This window comes from Sugiyamaella lignohabitans, chromosome A (assembly GCF_001640025.1).
Source record: "Sugiyamaella lignohabitans strain CBS 10342 chromosome A, complete sequence".
NCBI classification, from domain to species: Eukaryota; Fungi; Ascomycota; class Dipodascomycetes; order Dipodascales; family Trichomonascaceae; genus Sugiyamaella; species Sugiyamaella lignohabitans.
The window spans coordinates 4,919,918-4,936,130 of NC_031672.1; the positions used below are offsets into that span (position 1 = coordinate 4,919,918).

At 42.5% G+C, this 16,213-nt stretch overlaps 6 protein-coding genes across 6 annotated transcripts; 5 read left to right on the plus strand and 1 right to left on the minus strand.

Annotated features, from left to right (window-relative positions):
- Positions 1-735: 735 nt before the first annotated feature.
- On the minus strand, positions 736-1,848 carry AIM25 (Aim25p; the record flags this gene model as incomplete). Its single annotated transcript, XM_018878494.1, has 1 exon — positions 736-1,848. The coding sequence occupies one exon, from the start codon at positions 1,846-1,848 to the stop codon at positions 736-738; it is 1,113 nt and encodes a 370-aa protein (XP_018735791.1).
- A 533-nt stretch (positions 1,849-2,381) lies between these two features.
- On the plus strand, positions 2,382-3,167 carry RSM26 (mitochondrial 37S ribosomal protein RSM26; the record flags this gene model as incomplete). The annotated part of the gene is made up of 1 exon (XM_018878495.1): positions 2,382-3,167. The coding sequence occupies one exon, from the start codon at positions 2,382-2,384 to the stop codon at positions 3,165-3,167; it is 786 nt and encodes a 261-aa protein (XP_018735792.1).
- Positions 3,168-4,283: 1,116 nt separating this feature from the next.
- VPS25 (ESCRT-II subunit protein VPS25) lies at positions 4,284-4,919 on the plus strand (the record flags this gene model as incomplete). The annotated part of the gene is made up of 1 exon (XM_018878496.1): positions 4,284-4,919. The coding sequence occupies one exon, from the start codon at positions 4,284-4,286 to the stop codon at positions 4,917-4,919; it is 636 nt and encodes a 211-aa protein (XP_018735793.1).
- A 2,858-nt stretch (positions 4,920-7,777) lies between these two features.
- On the plus strand, positions 7,778-11,113 carry REG1 (protein phosphatase regulator REG1; the record flags this gene model as incomplete). Its single annotated transcript, XM_018878497.1, has 1 exon — positions 7,778-11,113. One exon carries the CDS (start codon positions 7,778-7,780, stop codon positions 11,111-11,113), a length of 3,336 nt encoding a protein of 1,111 aa, XP_018735794.1.
- A 589-nt stretch (positions 11,114-11,702) lies between these two features.
- VPS54 (Vps54p) lies at positions 11,703-14,618 on the plus strand (the record flags this gene model as incomplete). Its single annotated transcript, XM_018878498.1, has 1 exon — positions 11,703-14,618. The coding sequence occupies one exon, from the start codon at positions 11,703-11,705 to the stop codon at positions 14,616-14,618; it is 2,916 nt and encodes a 971-aa protein (XP_018735795.1).
- A 126-nt stretch (positions 14,619-14,744) lies between these two features.
- On the plus strand, positions 14,745-15,752 carry AWJ20_1605 (uncharacterized protein; the record flags this gene model as incomplete). The annotated part of the gene is made up of 1 exon (XM_018878499.1): positions 14,745-15,752. One exon carries the CDS (start codon positions 14,745-14,747, stop codon positions 15,750-15,752), a length of 1,008 nt encoding a protein of 335 aa, XP_018735796.1.
- Between the last annotated feature and the right edge of the window lie 461 nt (positions 15,753-16,213).

Sequence of the window (16,213 nt, forward strand, 5' to 3'; positions counted from 1 at the left end):
GCCGAGGCTATTGGGTAGAACCTGACAGAATAATCCAGTTGTTCGCATTAGCATGGGAACCCCATATAAATCGGGAGGAACTCGATGAATTACTGAAAATCTGGACAGAACAGCAATTATTTGAATCTCTAGACTTATTTAAAGATGAAGCTACTCTTATGTCCAATATTGCAGATGATCAATATTTTTGCGCGCTGCCACCAAGCCTACCAAGAATATCGGACTACTATCTCTCAAAGCTAAGGAATGATCGAACTCCTCTCTATATCATGCCTGTATCGTTTTCGCTATCTTCTCATTATGGATCAGGGCTTCTACCATCATCCCTGGAGGTACAACAAGCATTGACCACTTTCTATGACGGATTAGAGAACCAGGGAGTTGATTTTAGCGAGGCAGACGAGGAGAATAGCGCCATAATTAGTGGGAAGGAAGATGGACAATTACCTACAAATAGACAAACCTGGACATATAATGGATGGACGGCCGAGTTTGAATCAGCTTACACCAATCCTGTCTCACATCATCAGTTCCTTCTTAGTCAGAACAAGTCATCGAGCCATCAAATGCTATCAGACAGTGGCATACTGTTTAACGCATTTAAGCCACCTGAGAGATATTCATAAATATATATACACTCGAATTACCACTATGTGAAGCTTAGCGCCAAAAGCACACGTACAAGACAATTTCTAAATACTAAACTACTCATAGTCGTGGAAGGAGAATAAGCCGCTAAAAAGTTAGTACATTTGTCATCGAAAGAAGTCGAAATAATACATACCCTCTATTAGAATGACGGGAAAAGTAATCAAAGTCTATGCTCACAGCTGTACCAAGCATAACTGCTCTTTGATCGAGCGTCAGTGGACCGCCTAGATTGGGGTAGATATCACGGATCTCATCAAAAGACGAGGGATCCATTCGCAGTACATAAACACCGGTGTCAGTAAATAGTTCTCTGCCAAGGCCGACCCAATTACGGTCGACAACACCTAGAATTGCACCTTCCCGATCAACTACTGGGAAACTAAAAGCCAAGAAAGGGGCATCTACCTTGCCAAATTGATCATAGACATCCTTCTCCTCTGCAGACTGCAAAAACAGATTATACTTCCTACGAAATAAATGCCACTGTTGTTTGGTTTCGCCAATAACAACCTGATTAGCGGGATCCCCATCAGGACTCGGAAGAATTGCTTTTATATGTGAGTTAATGAATGAGAATGGACGTCGAATTGTCATAATATGGTTTTCATGCCTATCTAATACTCTCACGCTGAATGGTCTATGGAGTCGATATATCTGTCTCATAATTGCCTTCGTAATGCCAAAGTCTTCTTCTTCCATATATCCTAAATGGACACCATTCTGGTCGAGAATTGCGTATCTGTTCGCTTGTTCAAATCCAAGAAAAACATTCATCATTTCTATTTTACGTTCCATAACCAAAGTGGGATATGACAGTAACGATACCACAGCATCCGAAGGTTGAAGGACCCCACCAGGATTGCTAACAGGGGTATCCCACTGGGCATACCCTTGGGGAGAATAGCCAGTGAAATTGCTTGAATATTGCAAGCTATTTTTCTGTTCTACCTGAAGTTGATCATATTCTGACTGATTTATATGGTTGCTCTGGCTGGTTTGCATCTCACCCGCATCTAAACCTTCCTGAGCCCTGTTCGGATACTGTCTTACGACTCTCCGTCTCGGAGGCCGTGGATCTCTTGGCCTAACAGGCGTATAGCATCGCAATTGTTTGACTCCGCCAGTGGATATGAAATTTTGCACTGGTATTCTAAATGTAGAAGCTCGAATACGGTTATTAAAGCGAAGAAAACTCATTGAATGTTTGTGGTTTGGAGGCAATAGGAAGGTAAGTGATCTATGTGAGCATCTGAATGATAGCCGCACAGCATTTCGCGCTCCGCAGGGTCCGGAATCAGGGTCCATCATTGCATAGATCTATGATGAACTGTGGTGAATATACCTGAATCACAATATTACACTTGTAGTATTATCATAAGCTTTTCTTATCCTTATCCACACAAATTATATAAGAGGTGAGTGCTGGATCAATTGCAAAATCCTGACTTGTTAACACAACGTCCGCTGGTTCCAAATTGGCAGTACGGCCCGTATAGTAATTTTGGATGATGATATAGCCCTAACAATACCAATTCCCCACACTCAACTGAGGATTACTATATTTCATTTCTATTTCTCAGATTCCTCAATAGCTAATTGCATCGCAGTGATGCAAGCTATGTCGAAGTATTTCTTCAGCCCTATGCATGAACCCTAACATCACAATGAAATTTCATCTGGTATGTTCATGTTCGTTTCCAATGATCTAAACTTGGCCATAGGAATCGAAAATGTTTGCCAGAAGCACCATAAGAGCATGCAATAAGGCCACCATAAGCAGGCCAGTCACACGTCTTATCCACTCGGTACCCAAGTTGAAAAACCAGAATCATTATGAACAGGTCGGAATCCCAGGACTCTACTCTGCTGAAGGCTTCAAGACAGCTTGGAACGATCACCAAAGTCATTTACTAACTAAATTGAACAACCTCACAGTCGACACAGACAACGAAGCAAGAATTCCTTTGCACATTCTCCTCAATACGGCTACTAAATCGGACCAAGCACATATTTTTAACAATGCTAGCCAGGCTCACAACAACCATTTGTTTTTTCAAGCATTGACCAGCCCTGAAACTAATCAGACCAAACCAAGCGCCCTACTACAATCAAGAATTAACAAGTCATTTGGAAGTCTAGAAGAGCTCCGCGAGCAATTTCTATTAGCTGCAGACCTACTATTGGGTAATGGTTGGGTGTTCTTGATTGAGGGCCCAGATAAGTCACTTGGCATCATGTCCTGTTACAATGCTGGAACTCCTTATCATATTGCTCGGGCACAATTGTTCGATCTTAATAGAATTATTGATAGTGAGGTTCACCAGAGTATCGAGGCTATTTCAGGTGCAGTCAGATCAAAGGAAAAGAACTTTAATATTGCTCTTCTCGCTGCCAACGTCTGGGAACATGCTTATCTCACTGATTATTCAGTATCTGGTAAGACTGAATATCTTGAGAAGTGGTGGGCATCTATTGATTGGGATGTTGTAAGTTCCAGGCTATATTCTGGAAATTGATCACCGGTGACGCTTGTCCCACACCAAAATGTAGCATATGTAAATAGTACAAGTTTTTTTTTCATCCATTCCAGATGTACGCCAACTGAGGCCATTCCGCATGAACCTATCTTTAGCTAAAAGGCTAACCCCGAACAGAAGGAAGGTTTCGTGTAATTTCTGCGTTACCTCCAAAGCTCATTTTCTAATAGTGCAGACTCCCTCATTTCACTCTCACCGCAATTTAAAATGACTTTTCGCATCTCGTCATCTTGGGCCCAGTCAAGTCCCGCAGCACCTACTACCGCTACAATAGTTTCGTTAAGCACAGACTGCCGCAGACCAGCTTCGCGCAATGCCGCAATCGCTTCTTTATATCTCAGTTTCTGTTCTTTCGAGAATTTCTTCTCCTGCTCTTGTTTCAGGTTCGCAGTCAAGCTTATAATCAGATTGACCAGATTCTGATTGATGGTCCTTTGTTTTCTGTTTAGCGTTTGCACTTCAGCAAGTTCATCTTCTAGACTTTTATTAATTTTTGACTGCAAAATTATTTGCGAGGAAAGAACATCTCTGTGTTCAAGTAGGGGTATAAGTGATCTAGGGAGTTAGCATTTTGCATATAACTAATTACTTGAACTTGGTACTCACGTTTCAATGGAGTTTCTATCGCCGGAGGCCGTAGCCTTGGTGGCAGATAGGGCGCCCAGTGTAGTATTTAGAACTAACTCATGAAATCTTGCACGGTGTATAAGATTGGTCAATTCGCTAGGAATAGACTCTGGTAACTCAATATCGACTTCCAGTCCGCGAAGGTCTTCGTATAAGGTTAAATAATGCACTTCGTCACTGGAAAGTATTGTGGCAGAGTTGGCAATTCGCGGAACTCCACACCGGTGATTCATCAACTCGCCCACAGTCGACGTAGAGACATCAAGAATCTGGTCCAAATAATCCATCATATTTGGTATTTTTGTTGGTTTTTTTTTATGTGAAGAACCGTGAATCGCTGGTAAACACAATCTAAATAGATCAACGAAGGCTGATAAGCCAGTGGAACCCAAACCCAGATCAAGTATATGTTGAAATCAAAGGCGTCTGACCCACAAGACAGTTAATAACTATTGCGGAATACCAGAAATGGAGACGAATATAGATAGCGAAGATGATTTCAAATATCCTTCGATATTTGAATTTCCACCTTTTTTTACAAAACAGATAAATGAGCAAACATGGAAATCACAACTGGCATCATGGGACTCTCTCATTCTAGCATATTGTCAACATTACAAAGTATGGAAGTTATCAGTAGGAAGCACAAAAAATAATAGTCTTGAAAATGATTTGGTAGACGGATTAAGTGGTACTTCTCTCAATGGGTCGAATGGTAGCGACGATGTCAACAGCAAGCTGTTTGCCAACCCACGCATCAACAGAGCATTGAAACAGGAAACGATAAAGCTAATTTTTGAGTATATGGTTGAAAAGGGTCACGCTGAATGGGAAAAGTCGAGTTCCAAACAGCAAATTTTTGTCTATTTCAAGAGGCCTGATGAATGGGCTACGGATATTAGACGATGGGTTGATTCTACAGGACAGACAGGATCTGTACTGACATTTTATGAAATTGCCCATGGAGACCTTGTAGCATCACAAGATTTTGCTGGAATAGATGATACCATTCTTCGGAAAGCAATTGATAATCTTGTCAGTAAAAACCAAGCAGTCATTATTAAAGCTTCTGACAATCAGATAATGGGTGTTAAAATACTATAGGTTGACATTGACACACCTTGGTACCACCCAAACCCTTAGCATGACGTTTATAATTCTAGCTGTTGATTGAGCCAGACTTTATTTAGTCTTCTCCTCCTTTTTATTATCGATTTTTGTTTGAGACTGAGCAACTAGCCAACGTCACTTTACCAAGTTTTCTGGGTTCAAGGTCCTTACGTCCTTGAAAATTCAAATTGAAAACGTACATACTTTCCGGCTATTGGCAAGTAAGGGTGAATAGAAGAGCCCCTCTCATAGAAACAGTAGAAATGCATTGATAACTAACTAGCCTATTATTTAATCTGCTTATTTATTAAAAAGGAACTACCGAATAACGAACGACTGAACTGCTACCATTAGCCAGATGCTGGAACATGTTAAAGTAAGCGAGACAGTTGAAATATCGTGATTGGCTATGTTTTTCCGAAGTTAGACGTCCTCGCCCGTATTAACACTGACAAGCTCAAAAAAAAAAAATAAAACCGTAGGATTTACTTATCAGGCTGTTGTCTTGAAGTAGACAGGTTAGAGAGCGTGATAACGTATGAGGCAGTTTTCTTAACGCCGACAGCTTCAAAAGAAGTTACCGTTGTCCTGGTCAAAGACCCGTCGGTTAATTAAAGTTGACTGGCTGATTTGACAGGTGGTATGCGTCTCTCATACCACTAATCTCACGAGACCCCTGATATGCGAGTGGTTTGTGGGGAAACGGGCTGAAACATTGCCGTGCCCCGACATCGACATGCAGCGAGCAAATGGCGGGGGGTCAACGAGGTGTTCAGTTTGTTTCCCCCCTTGGTTTTGCTCGGAACTCACCTGCCATTTTGGAGTGATTCAAGGAAATCTGGCGCGTTGCATATATACTACTTGGCCAGTGAGAAAAGTAGTAACTATTTCAGATTTTTTGTTCGCGTGGTGAGGTCGAGAAGTATCGGATCGGTACAGTACTGACAGTACTTACATCAGCACCAGCCAGTCATACTGAGCACTTCCGTTACCCCGCATCGAGATCGAATTCTCCGCGATCGAATGTTCCAAACATATAATCTTTACTGATTTAGGTAATATATACAACCCATTAATAAATCAAAATTAGCCATCGCTAGCATGCCTCACCATAGAGCCCGTCAAGCCAAGCCAAGTCAAGCACCGAATTTTAAACTAGGTTCCTGGATATAGAGTAGTTAGTGAAAGAAGCCGGCCACCCTCCGTTAATAATAAAATCAGATACACAGAACAAGCTAATTATTGGCGCAATAAACAGCATTTATTAATGAGTACTGCTATTCAAGTAACCAAGCTGAGGTACAGATGAGATTATATTAATTAAAAAATAAACGGCAATGAACTAGTGGGGGTTATCCCACACAGTGCATTTCAGTGAGTGGAGAATATGCGGAGAGAAATCACATTCACACATGGACTGGTGGCTTAGATCAAATATAGTTTAAGTTTTGTTTAGACAAAGAAGGAGGCAGATTCGATTCTGTCGTGTAATAGAAACTCTCAATCGCGTACCTATTCCTGTGTATCGAGAGACTAATCACCAGCCTGCTTGTTTTCACAAAGGTCACTCACCGCAGGGGTATGGGGCAGGTCATCTTATACAGCTGCTCCCTGCATCGCTGAAACATTATTGATTTCACATATCTCTTTTGCTTCAAAGCAATTGTGGCGACACGTGGAGATATGGCAGGTGTTCATATTAATATTATAGGAGAGTGGGTGGGAATATACCCGTTGAAACGAAGCACAACCCACATCTTTTCAACCCCCTGACCGCCGCTTGCTGCAGTCAGATCCCCCTCCTTCTGGGGTTCGCAGCAAGATCACGGGAGAAGCCGGGACAATGTGCCTCGGGGTAAGCGGCAATGCTTCTTATGAGACATCGGTCGCAAATCAAAGTGCAGCGAACACGCAGATCAGCAACTAGAAACCCCTATTAGGAGGTAATGTCCCAACGGTTAAAATGTATTACTCTAGAAAAGTCTCTATATAGAAATATGCACTCAAAACCCTGACAAAGGTAGGTCCCTAGAAAAATATTATTTGGGTGGTGGACGATTTCTTCCGGCCCATCGCACACCGTTGAAATCCCAGTCTCCATTCTGTCAAGATATGCGCTACTAAGTCGTATACCCCGTAGGGTAGGATCTATACGCATACAGTAATAATTGATGAGTTTCACAAATTTTTAGCTTTGGGCCATTTTTATTTTGATTCCGACCTTCAATTATCTTTTCCCCACAAAACATCTCCATAACCACAACTCAACATCTGGTCATCTTCGGCTTTGTCTACTATTTTTCAATCACCAACAACCAATTAGGGCTCTTGTTGTAGTGGACTTGTTTTTTTTGCTTGTATTTTCCTGGTCTTGTCTTGCAACTCTGGATCGGCTTTGTAAGTTTTGCCAACTGCTGGAAAACACTGTTTGGTTGTGTTGCGTGAGGAATATATGGGCTGAGCATTTGTATGACTTCTTGGTACGATTTTTTTGTTTTCTTGAACTATCTTATCAATATCATTTAATGAAACAGTTTTGTATCACTTCGACTTTGTTTGCATCGCCAACCCTGACTAATGATTGATTTATCTATCATTGTGTATCAGGGCTACAATCAACTTGTTCTTCGGTCTATGACCATCTACGCCATTTATACTAACTGAATAGCCAAGCCAAATCCAATATCGGGAATATCAGTTGTCGAATCCCATTAATTTGAGGTTAATATTTGTCCAACAAACACTCGTCCAAGGATAAGCCGGCTCCTGCGTTGCAGTATACTTACCAGTGTTCAAAAACACATTTAGTTTCTAGCTATACAGATACCCCAACCGTATTAGTTCGAAGTTTGATGGTACCATATCCACAAATTTATCCTAATCCGACTGTTCAACGTCCGATTTCAAACGCCCGCCCGTCACCACATTCGTTTCGTTGCCCGACTCGGCAGCATCCCAATAGCTCGGTTCCTTCACCAGCATCGTCTTCTAATTCATCCAGTACTTCTCACGCAGTACCGCTACTCTCACTCGGCTTAGATAACGAACCGCCAGCTTTAACCCCCAAACCGAGCACACCATCGTCAGCACCATCAGATCTCTCGTCACGCGGGGCGTCGACATTTTTACCACCAGCTGCCTCTGTCTCTACTGCTGCTGCTGCTGCACCTGCATCTGCATCATCTGCTTGGCCGTCTGCTTCTACATCTACAGCCACAGCTCCTACTTCTTTATCACCGAGTCGTATACTACACGGCGTTATCGACGCAAAGAACCCCAACCCTGACTATCACGCCAAACCAGTTAATAACGTGCTGGTACTTGATCGGGTTAAAGGTAGTAGCGTAAGCATCGATACTATCCGGGGACAAAAGACGAGTAGTGTTACTGGTCGTGCCGCTGATTCCACTAGTGTTGATAGTTTCTCAACCGTTAAAAACGTTAAAACTGCCAACGCTACTGTCGCATTGAGTTTGGATCAATCTAATTTGAAAAGCCAGCATACAGTCAGCAAGTCTGCTCAACAAAAACAATCTTCTTCTAACTACACAATGACAGGTGTGCCAAATGGCACTGCTTATCCTGTGATAGCAGCTGGTAGTATATCTACAGGTCAACAAGAACAACAACAACAAGAAGAAGTAAGGAACACTAATTTAGATGAAATTTCAAATGCAGTCACCGCTGACTGTGAGACTTCGTTTCAAAAGTCGTCATTTGCTTTAAAGCGAACGAAAAGCTTGGGTCTTTTCGATGCATCTATGAGACCAAGTATGGCGGCTGATTTAGTGGGAACCATGGAAGACTACCCTCATTTACATGCTGCTGCAAAATCCGGTAGTCCCGGTAATACGCCGGCAGTGGTTAGTTCATCTTCATCCAGTAGTAGTACCTTGACTAATTCATACTTCCCTCCTATTTCATCTGCTCCAAATAGCTCAAAATTGCATCAACAAACCAACCCAAATCCGTCACAACAAACCCCATCACCACCACCTAGTATAGGACATGTTTCGAGTACAACTCTTAAACCAGAGGCAACCGACTCCAGACAACTACAACCACAGTCGACTTCATCTATTGTTACTCCAGCATTATCAGCATCATCTTCATCTACACTAGAAGATGACGAGCATGGTTCATATGGATCGTCGTCTCCCTCAATACCAGGCACACCTGAAATCATTGTTCCTCCTTTAGATGACAGTGTTATTCAGTATGAGCCCTCACGACATGTTGATTATTTGTCTCATAACTGGAAAGAAAGTGATATTTCATCCTCGTGGAGATATATCGTGTTGCGGAGAAAAGACATGGCTAACTCTGCCAGACTCGAGAACGCTTCTTGGAGAACTTGGACAAAGGCGAAATATAACTTGAAAACAGTTGCACCAGAAAGTGTGAATTGGTTGAAAGATTACGATGTTACTTGGCTATATGGGCCACTATATGATGAACCACATCATACATACTCCATATCTCCCGACAATAAGAGCTTAATCAAGGGTCCTGGATCCAAGGATAACTTGAGACTCGACAAGGGCAAATCTGTTAACCTTCATATCGGGCCTGAGAGCGAGGCTGGCGACAGTAACGAAAATAGTAGAAACACCTCTCCATCACACAGTGCCCACCCGGCCAAGCCGATTTTGAAAAAGAGAAGTGTTTCTCAGATGATGCTGTCTCGTCCGCCGCTTATTACACACAACAGTTGCAATGGCACCCCGACATGTAATTGCACTCATCATCGTAATATGACTCACGAAGCTGCCAATGCCGCGACCTCCAACCATTCAACTGGCGATGGAGTATCAACCTATTTGAGACATCACAACTACAGACATCGTCCCCATGCCGGTCATTCCAACGAAAACATTTCCCATCTCATAAATCAACAATATTATCAGGCGGCAAATAGTCATAGAGCGATCGATGATTTTTTGCTATCGCCTAGTGGAAGCACTGCGGGAGACAGTAGTTCAATTTCTTCAATAAGTTCGGGTACTCAAGGCACCTCTAATGTTATAGCGTCGAATGCAGCCAACCATGGTGTGAACTCGAACCACGAGACAAACCAGCCATCCCCTCCACCTGCCCCGGCTAAAGTGAGACACATCCACTTTAACAATAGAGTTGAGCAATGTATTGCTGTAGACCACTCTTTTTCTGATGATGAAGACGAAGAAGGCGACAGGAAGATGTCAGATAGAGGTAGATCAAGGCATAGTTCGAAACACAAGAAAGTGCAATCTGAGGGAAGACCGCAGTTCGGATTGGGCGGCGACTCGGATGATTCAGACTCTGAGCAGGACGAAGATGAGTATGACGATGAAGACGAAGATGAGGAGATTGACGATGACAATGGGGAAGAAGAGGACGAAGAAGACGATGCTGGATTCTTTTTCATGGTCCGTTCAGCGTCTTCGGCATCTATCCATAACCTACCCAAAGGAAGCTATCGAAATATTGCCCTATTGCCTGCTACTACTTTGAAGTATCAGGTTGATGAGGCAGAACGAGAGGCTCGACAACAGGCTACTGCCAATTCTGTTGCTTTTGCTATGAGTCACAATACCGTTAACCATCGTCACGCTTACAGTACTTATGATTACAATTCTGTTTACGTATCGCCGGCACCTTCTCCTAGCCACTCACCGAGTCATTCACTCAGCTCATCGGACATTTTACAGGGCCCAACTGGTAATTCAATTGTGTCTGTCTCCACTACTTCGCCAACCCAAACTGATACTACCAATGCCGTGGGCGAGCTGTCTAATAGCTACTCCATTTCTACAACAGTCCTTTTAGACAGTCTACCCAGTGTTCCTGCAGCATCCAGCCAGGGGGCTACTACTAGTTTTAATGACATGAACGTTCCGGAGAGTGAGTTTGTCGAAGACACCTCTGCCCCCGTGCCAACTAAAGTAACAACTCCCCCGGCTGGCGAACCATTGCTGTCACTAGGATTACAAGCCCCACCGCCAACTGCTAGCAAGACCGTTGCAACCACACACTCTAGTCAGGTCAATGTTGTCAGTAGTGATAATTCGCCGCCACCTTCGAGAGATGAGTCCCCAGCGGCAGCTTTGCTCGAAGACAACAACCGACCACGATTGGGACGAATTAACAGTGCTGTATCAAGCGCGAAGGGTTTGGCGAATTCTCTTTGGAATGCAAACTGGAAATAATTCTTTCGTCTAGGCGTACTGTGGTGGCTCGCCTACTGATTTATTTATTTAATTATTTATCTCACTACTTAGCATCTTTGTAGAATATAATGTTTTATGAAGATTAATTAATTATTTTGGTTTTTTGACGTGATTTTGGCCCGGTCCGCCTCTATAGTGCACTAAAGCTTGGACGTGGGTTAGGATCGGCCCCAGCTGGATTCCTCCACCACTTCAATACAGATACCAATTCGTTAAACACCTGTATCGATCAGAAATCAGTTATAGACACGTACGGGCCTAGTTTGGTTTTCACTATATTTATTTGGCGAATCAGCGATTACTTCCATTGTTTCTGTTGTATATATAAACTCAAGGGATTCAGCTGATATCTCTCTCGATATCAATTACTGTGAATTTGACGAAATTTATCGGCTAAGCTCGTGGTCATAACTTGAATCAAAGTTTTAATCCCAATCGCCGTCTACTATGTGTAGTAGCCTAGAGAATAGCCAGCATTGTGAATGTTAACTATCTTTTCAGAAATTAGACCGCAATTGCTACCTATAGTGGAACATCTATAATCTCTGCTCCTTATACTCTTACAGGAATGTCGGGATCAAACTCGTCTACTCCATCAACACCTGTTTTTGCCCCAGTAGCGGGAAATTCGTCCACTTCTATAGGCTCAAGAAGTAGGCGTCCGAGCAGCATCATTAGTGGGACAAGTAGCCTTAGCGCAACAGCCGGCGGTGCTGGCTCCCTATCTACATTCACTCCGGTGGGTCTCAATCGCGTCGGCCATTCTCTAAATAGACTGGGATCAAACTCTATTGCTGATCTAGTGGATGGGAACAACATCTCAGTATCGAACGATCCATATGCATCACCGGCACAGCTTGGTAGAAGGAATATGAATACTGGTGGTAGCTCATCATTTCCATTTAAGCCACCTACTTCTAAGGATATTCCACCAGTAACTCTTGCCCCGACACCCAGAATTAAAAAAGAAGAACTAAGGGAGAAACTCAATGATATCTCTTCCGAGTATGAATTATTTTACGGAGCTCGAATATCAAAGGGGGCCGGCAGCACTGGTTTGGAACCAACCGGGTCCAAAATTTTAAGCGATGACACTCTGTCATTGCTTTCAGATAAAGGAGTATCCATGTCGGTATCTTCAAATGATGGTGCTGCTATCATATCAGATAGTGAGAGCATTGCGGATGGCGATGATTCTGGTACCAGGCAAGACACGCCCGATTTGACTCCTTTATCCACCATTCCAGAGGTCTTTTTCCAGGAGAAGTTTCAGTTGGACAATCCGAAGGTTTTTGGGATTGTCAGCGAAAAGTCTGAAATCATCCAAGGTAATGGTGGCTCCCCTCCTCCAATAAAGGTATCGGATGAGGACTATGAAGGTACCGAGAGTGATGTACCCAAAATTCTTGCATCGAACTCTATTCTTCAGGAGAAACTTTCTTGGTATATTGATACTGTCGAATTACATCTCATTAACGAAATTTCCAATGCATCTAAATCCTTTTTTTCTACATTAGGGGATTTGAAAACAATTAATGAACGTGCCTCAGAATGTATAACCCGTATTCAGTATCTGAAAGAGCAGCTTGTATACGCGGACAAAGATATTGCTCTTCATGGAATTGAGCAAGTAAAGCTTCGTCAGAGGCGCCAGAACGTTGAAGCTCTCTCTGAATCATTGCTGCAAATAGCAACAGTTTTTGAGCAGGCCGACAACGCAGAGTCGATTTTATTAGAAGGTTCAGACGTGGATCAATCCTTGGATATAATCGATGCTTCTGAAGCACTACTTGAAGGAAATAGTAGTAACGATCTAGTATCACAATGGATAACCACTTGGTCGTATCCTTTGGTTGATCTAAGGTCGGTTCACGGTTTAGCAGATCTCAGAGAAAATCTGTGTACATTGCGGTCTAAGGCCGGTGATATTTACAGCAACAAATTTTCAGATATATTGCTGAAGGATTTACAAACTCATATGGATTCGGTTCCCAAGGTTGACACCTTGCAACGATTGGGCAAAATTTTGGATGGTGATCCGGCTGCAAATACAAGCTATCTCAAGGATACTCAGTTAAGAGAGTCATTGATACGACAGCTACGGGGATTGGAGCGATCTGATAATATCGCGACAGCTTTCAATCAGTATAAGGAATCTGTTGTAAAGATGGTTAAAAATGTGGTCCGGATGAATCTGCCATCGAAGAGTGATACTGTATCGATGAGTTCAAATAGCACTAACCGATCAATGGCTGATAAGAGTATGTCATTAGCTACTTCATTGAGAGCCATGACTATCAGAGAAGCCGAAACTATGGTATCCGATATTTATATTTCTCTTTCTGAATTATATCGAAGACTTTCTGCCCAACAAAAACTTTTGCTTGATCTAACAGCTTCGTTAGACGATTCGAAGGGGACAGCGGTCATCGATCTTAGTGATCTACTACTGAGTGTCATCAACCACTCTGAAAGTAGAATGACTAAGGTTTTAAAGGTTCGTCGTGAACAAACCGTTAACTATGGATTACAAGATTTTATCAACTTCTATGCATTAAACGGTATATATCTCGCAGAATGTGAACTTATTTGTGGCGATCCATCCAACGAGCTACGAGGAATGCTATCCGTATTTATTAAGCAGTTCCTAGATCGGTTTTATGCTAAACACGAGTCAGAACTTGCCGAGCTGATGGATAAAGACTTATGGAGAGAAGAGGAGATCACGAAAGATTTCCAGGCGCTTGTCGACAGAATCGTTGAGAGCGGTAAATCTGGAAAAGATCCTGCTCCGTGGGTAGCAGCTTTGAGAAAGATACTTTCGCCTACTGAGTCGGAGGATGATATTCCGTTATCTCGTCTAATTTCTAGCGGAGTATCGACGTCAGAGAAGAAGCTACCTCGTAATGTTTTTGTTGAAAACTCCAGTTTTATTATATCCAAAGCCGCTATATGCTTGATTCGGTTCACAGAAGATTATTTGAAATTAATGATCTTACTTCCTCACTTATCTACTGAAGTTGTTACCAACTGGATAGATTTGGCAAAGAAATTCAACTCTCGGGCTATTCAGTTAATTCTTGGGGCAGGTGCCACTCGGTCGGCTGGCCTGAAGCATATCACAGCTAAACACCTGGCTTTGTCATCGGAATCTGTCAACATCGTAGTGGCACTGCTCCCTTTCATTAAGTCGTTTGCAGCAAGACATCTTGCTCCTACTTCGCCTGTTTTGAATGATTTTGATGCTTTGTTAGGGGAATTGGAGAATCATCGGCACGAGGTTCACCAGAAGTTTGTTTCTCTTATGAGTGACAAGATGAACCTTCACTATAATGCTATCATGAAGACAGACTGGTCAATCCCAGGCCCTGTTAGCAAATATATGCAGGATCTAGTCAAGGAAACGTCGATTTTGGTGAAGATCTTGTCAAAAATACTACCAAAACAATCATATTTGGTGAGTATTTGTAATGCATTTGCTTAAAAGCGTGTTCGATACATACTAACAAATTTCTAGTTGATTACATCTCAAATTTTTGATAATTACAAAAGACGGTTACTGGAGGCATATATTCAGACAGATTTCAAGTCTCTGCGGGAAAAAAAGAGGATGCTCCAAGACATCGATTATTTCAAGGAAAATCTTGCACACGTTGAAGGTTCTGGAAATTCGGCCGAGGTCATCTGGGAAAATGTTAATGCAATGCCTGCACCTGAGGACGAAAGCCAAATACAATCAATCGAGCATACGGATCCAACACCCGACAAAGAGTCTGCTGTAGAAGCTATCAAAGTAGAGACTATGACTGATAAAGACCAGGTCGATGACGATAACACCGATGCCGTAGATGGAACAAGAGCCACTGATTCTGCTCCAAAACAGTACTCCATTGAAACGGAAAATTTGGAAAGCAGTAGCGCAAAGCAGGATGCAGTTGCATCAGAATCTTCTGAATTAGATATGGATGCAGCGCAAGATAGTTCAAACCCAAAGCTAGCTGAGTCTGAACCTGAACCAGAAGCTCAGCTAGATCTTCCAAGGACCGAACCTGAAACTGCATACGGGGCTGAGCAAGAAATTAGGAAGGAAATGAATCAACTAGAAGCCGAAGAGAATATGGAGGGTGAACCAAAAACAAAAGAAGAAAGTCTGGATGAGCCTATGACACAGGCTGAATTAAAGTCTGAGCCTAGGGACGATCCAGAACGAGAACCTGAGCCCAAACTATCCGCGAGCCCTAACATGGAGACAAAGGCCAATACAGAAGCCGAAGCTCGAGCTGAAAATGAAGGCAAAGGTGAAACAGAACCTGAAGTGACTGTTGATAGCCAAGGTGAGGTAAAACCTGGCACTGACGGCCATGATGTAGGTGAACCTGAATCTATAAAAGAAGCACTAGAATCCACTGGATCGACCAATGCGGACTCCGAGGGCCATCAAAATGAAACTGCTGTAAGCGAGAATCAGCCAGCGACTTCTCCTACCGAGGATAAAATCATATCTGAAAACTCTGAAAGACCAGCTGAGGAATTGAAGCTCAAACAGGATCTCAAGACCCCTGCGACACCCAAAAAGTCTAAAAACAAAAAGAAAAAGAACAAGAAAAGTTCTAGATAGAATCTTGATACCTAGAGTGTAACATTTAATAAATTATAGTATGAAATGTTTAACAGCTTAAAGGTGCTTAACTCTTCTTACTTTCCATGTTGGTAAGATGCTCTTCGCGGCGTGCTTCCTTAACGCCAGCAGTAAATGTATGTAACTTCCATCCTAAAGCATAAGCGCTAGATTCAGTATTACGAAATTTATTATGTGTCTCCATTAAATTTTTCAGACCCATCCCTAATTCATCCGATATACCGGCCAACACCGCATAGGGCGCAGTATTCTTATCAGAAGCTTCTTCTTTCATTATTCAACCAGTGTTGTTTATTAGGATGCATCTCACTGGCAGCGAAATCAAAATAAGCTTGTGAGATACGGCTAGCGGACGCTAATAGTAATCTAGCCCATTGCCTTGCATATCATTATATAATTAGATATTGATGTTGAAATACGAAGATACGTAGATTATCGAA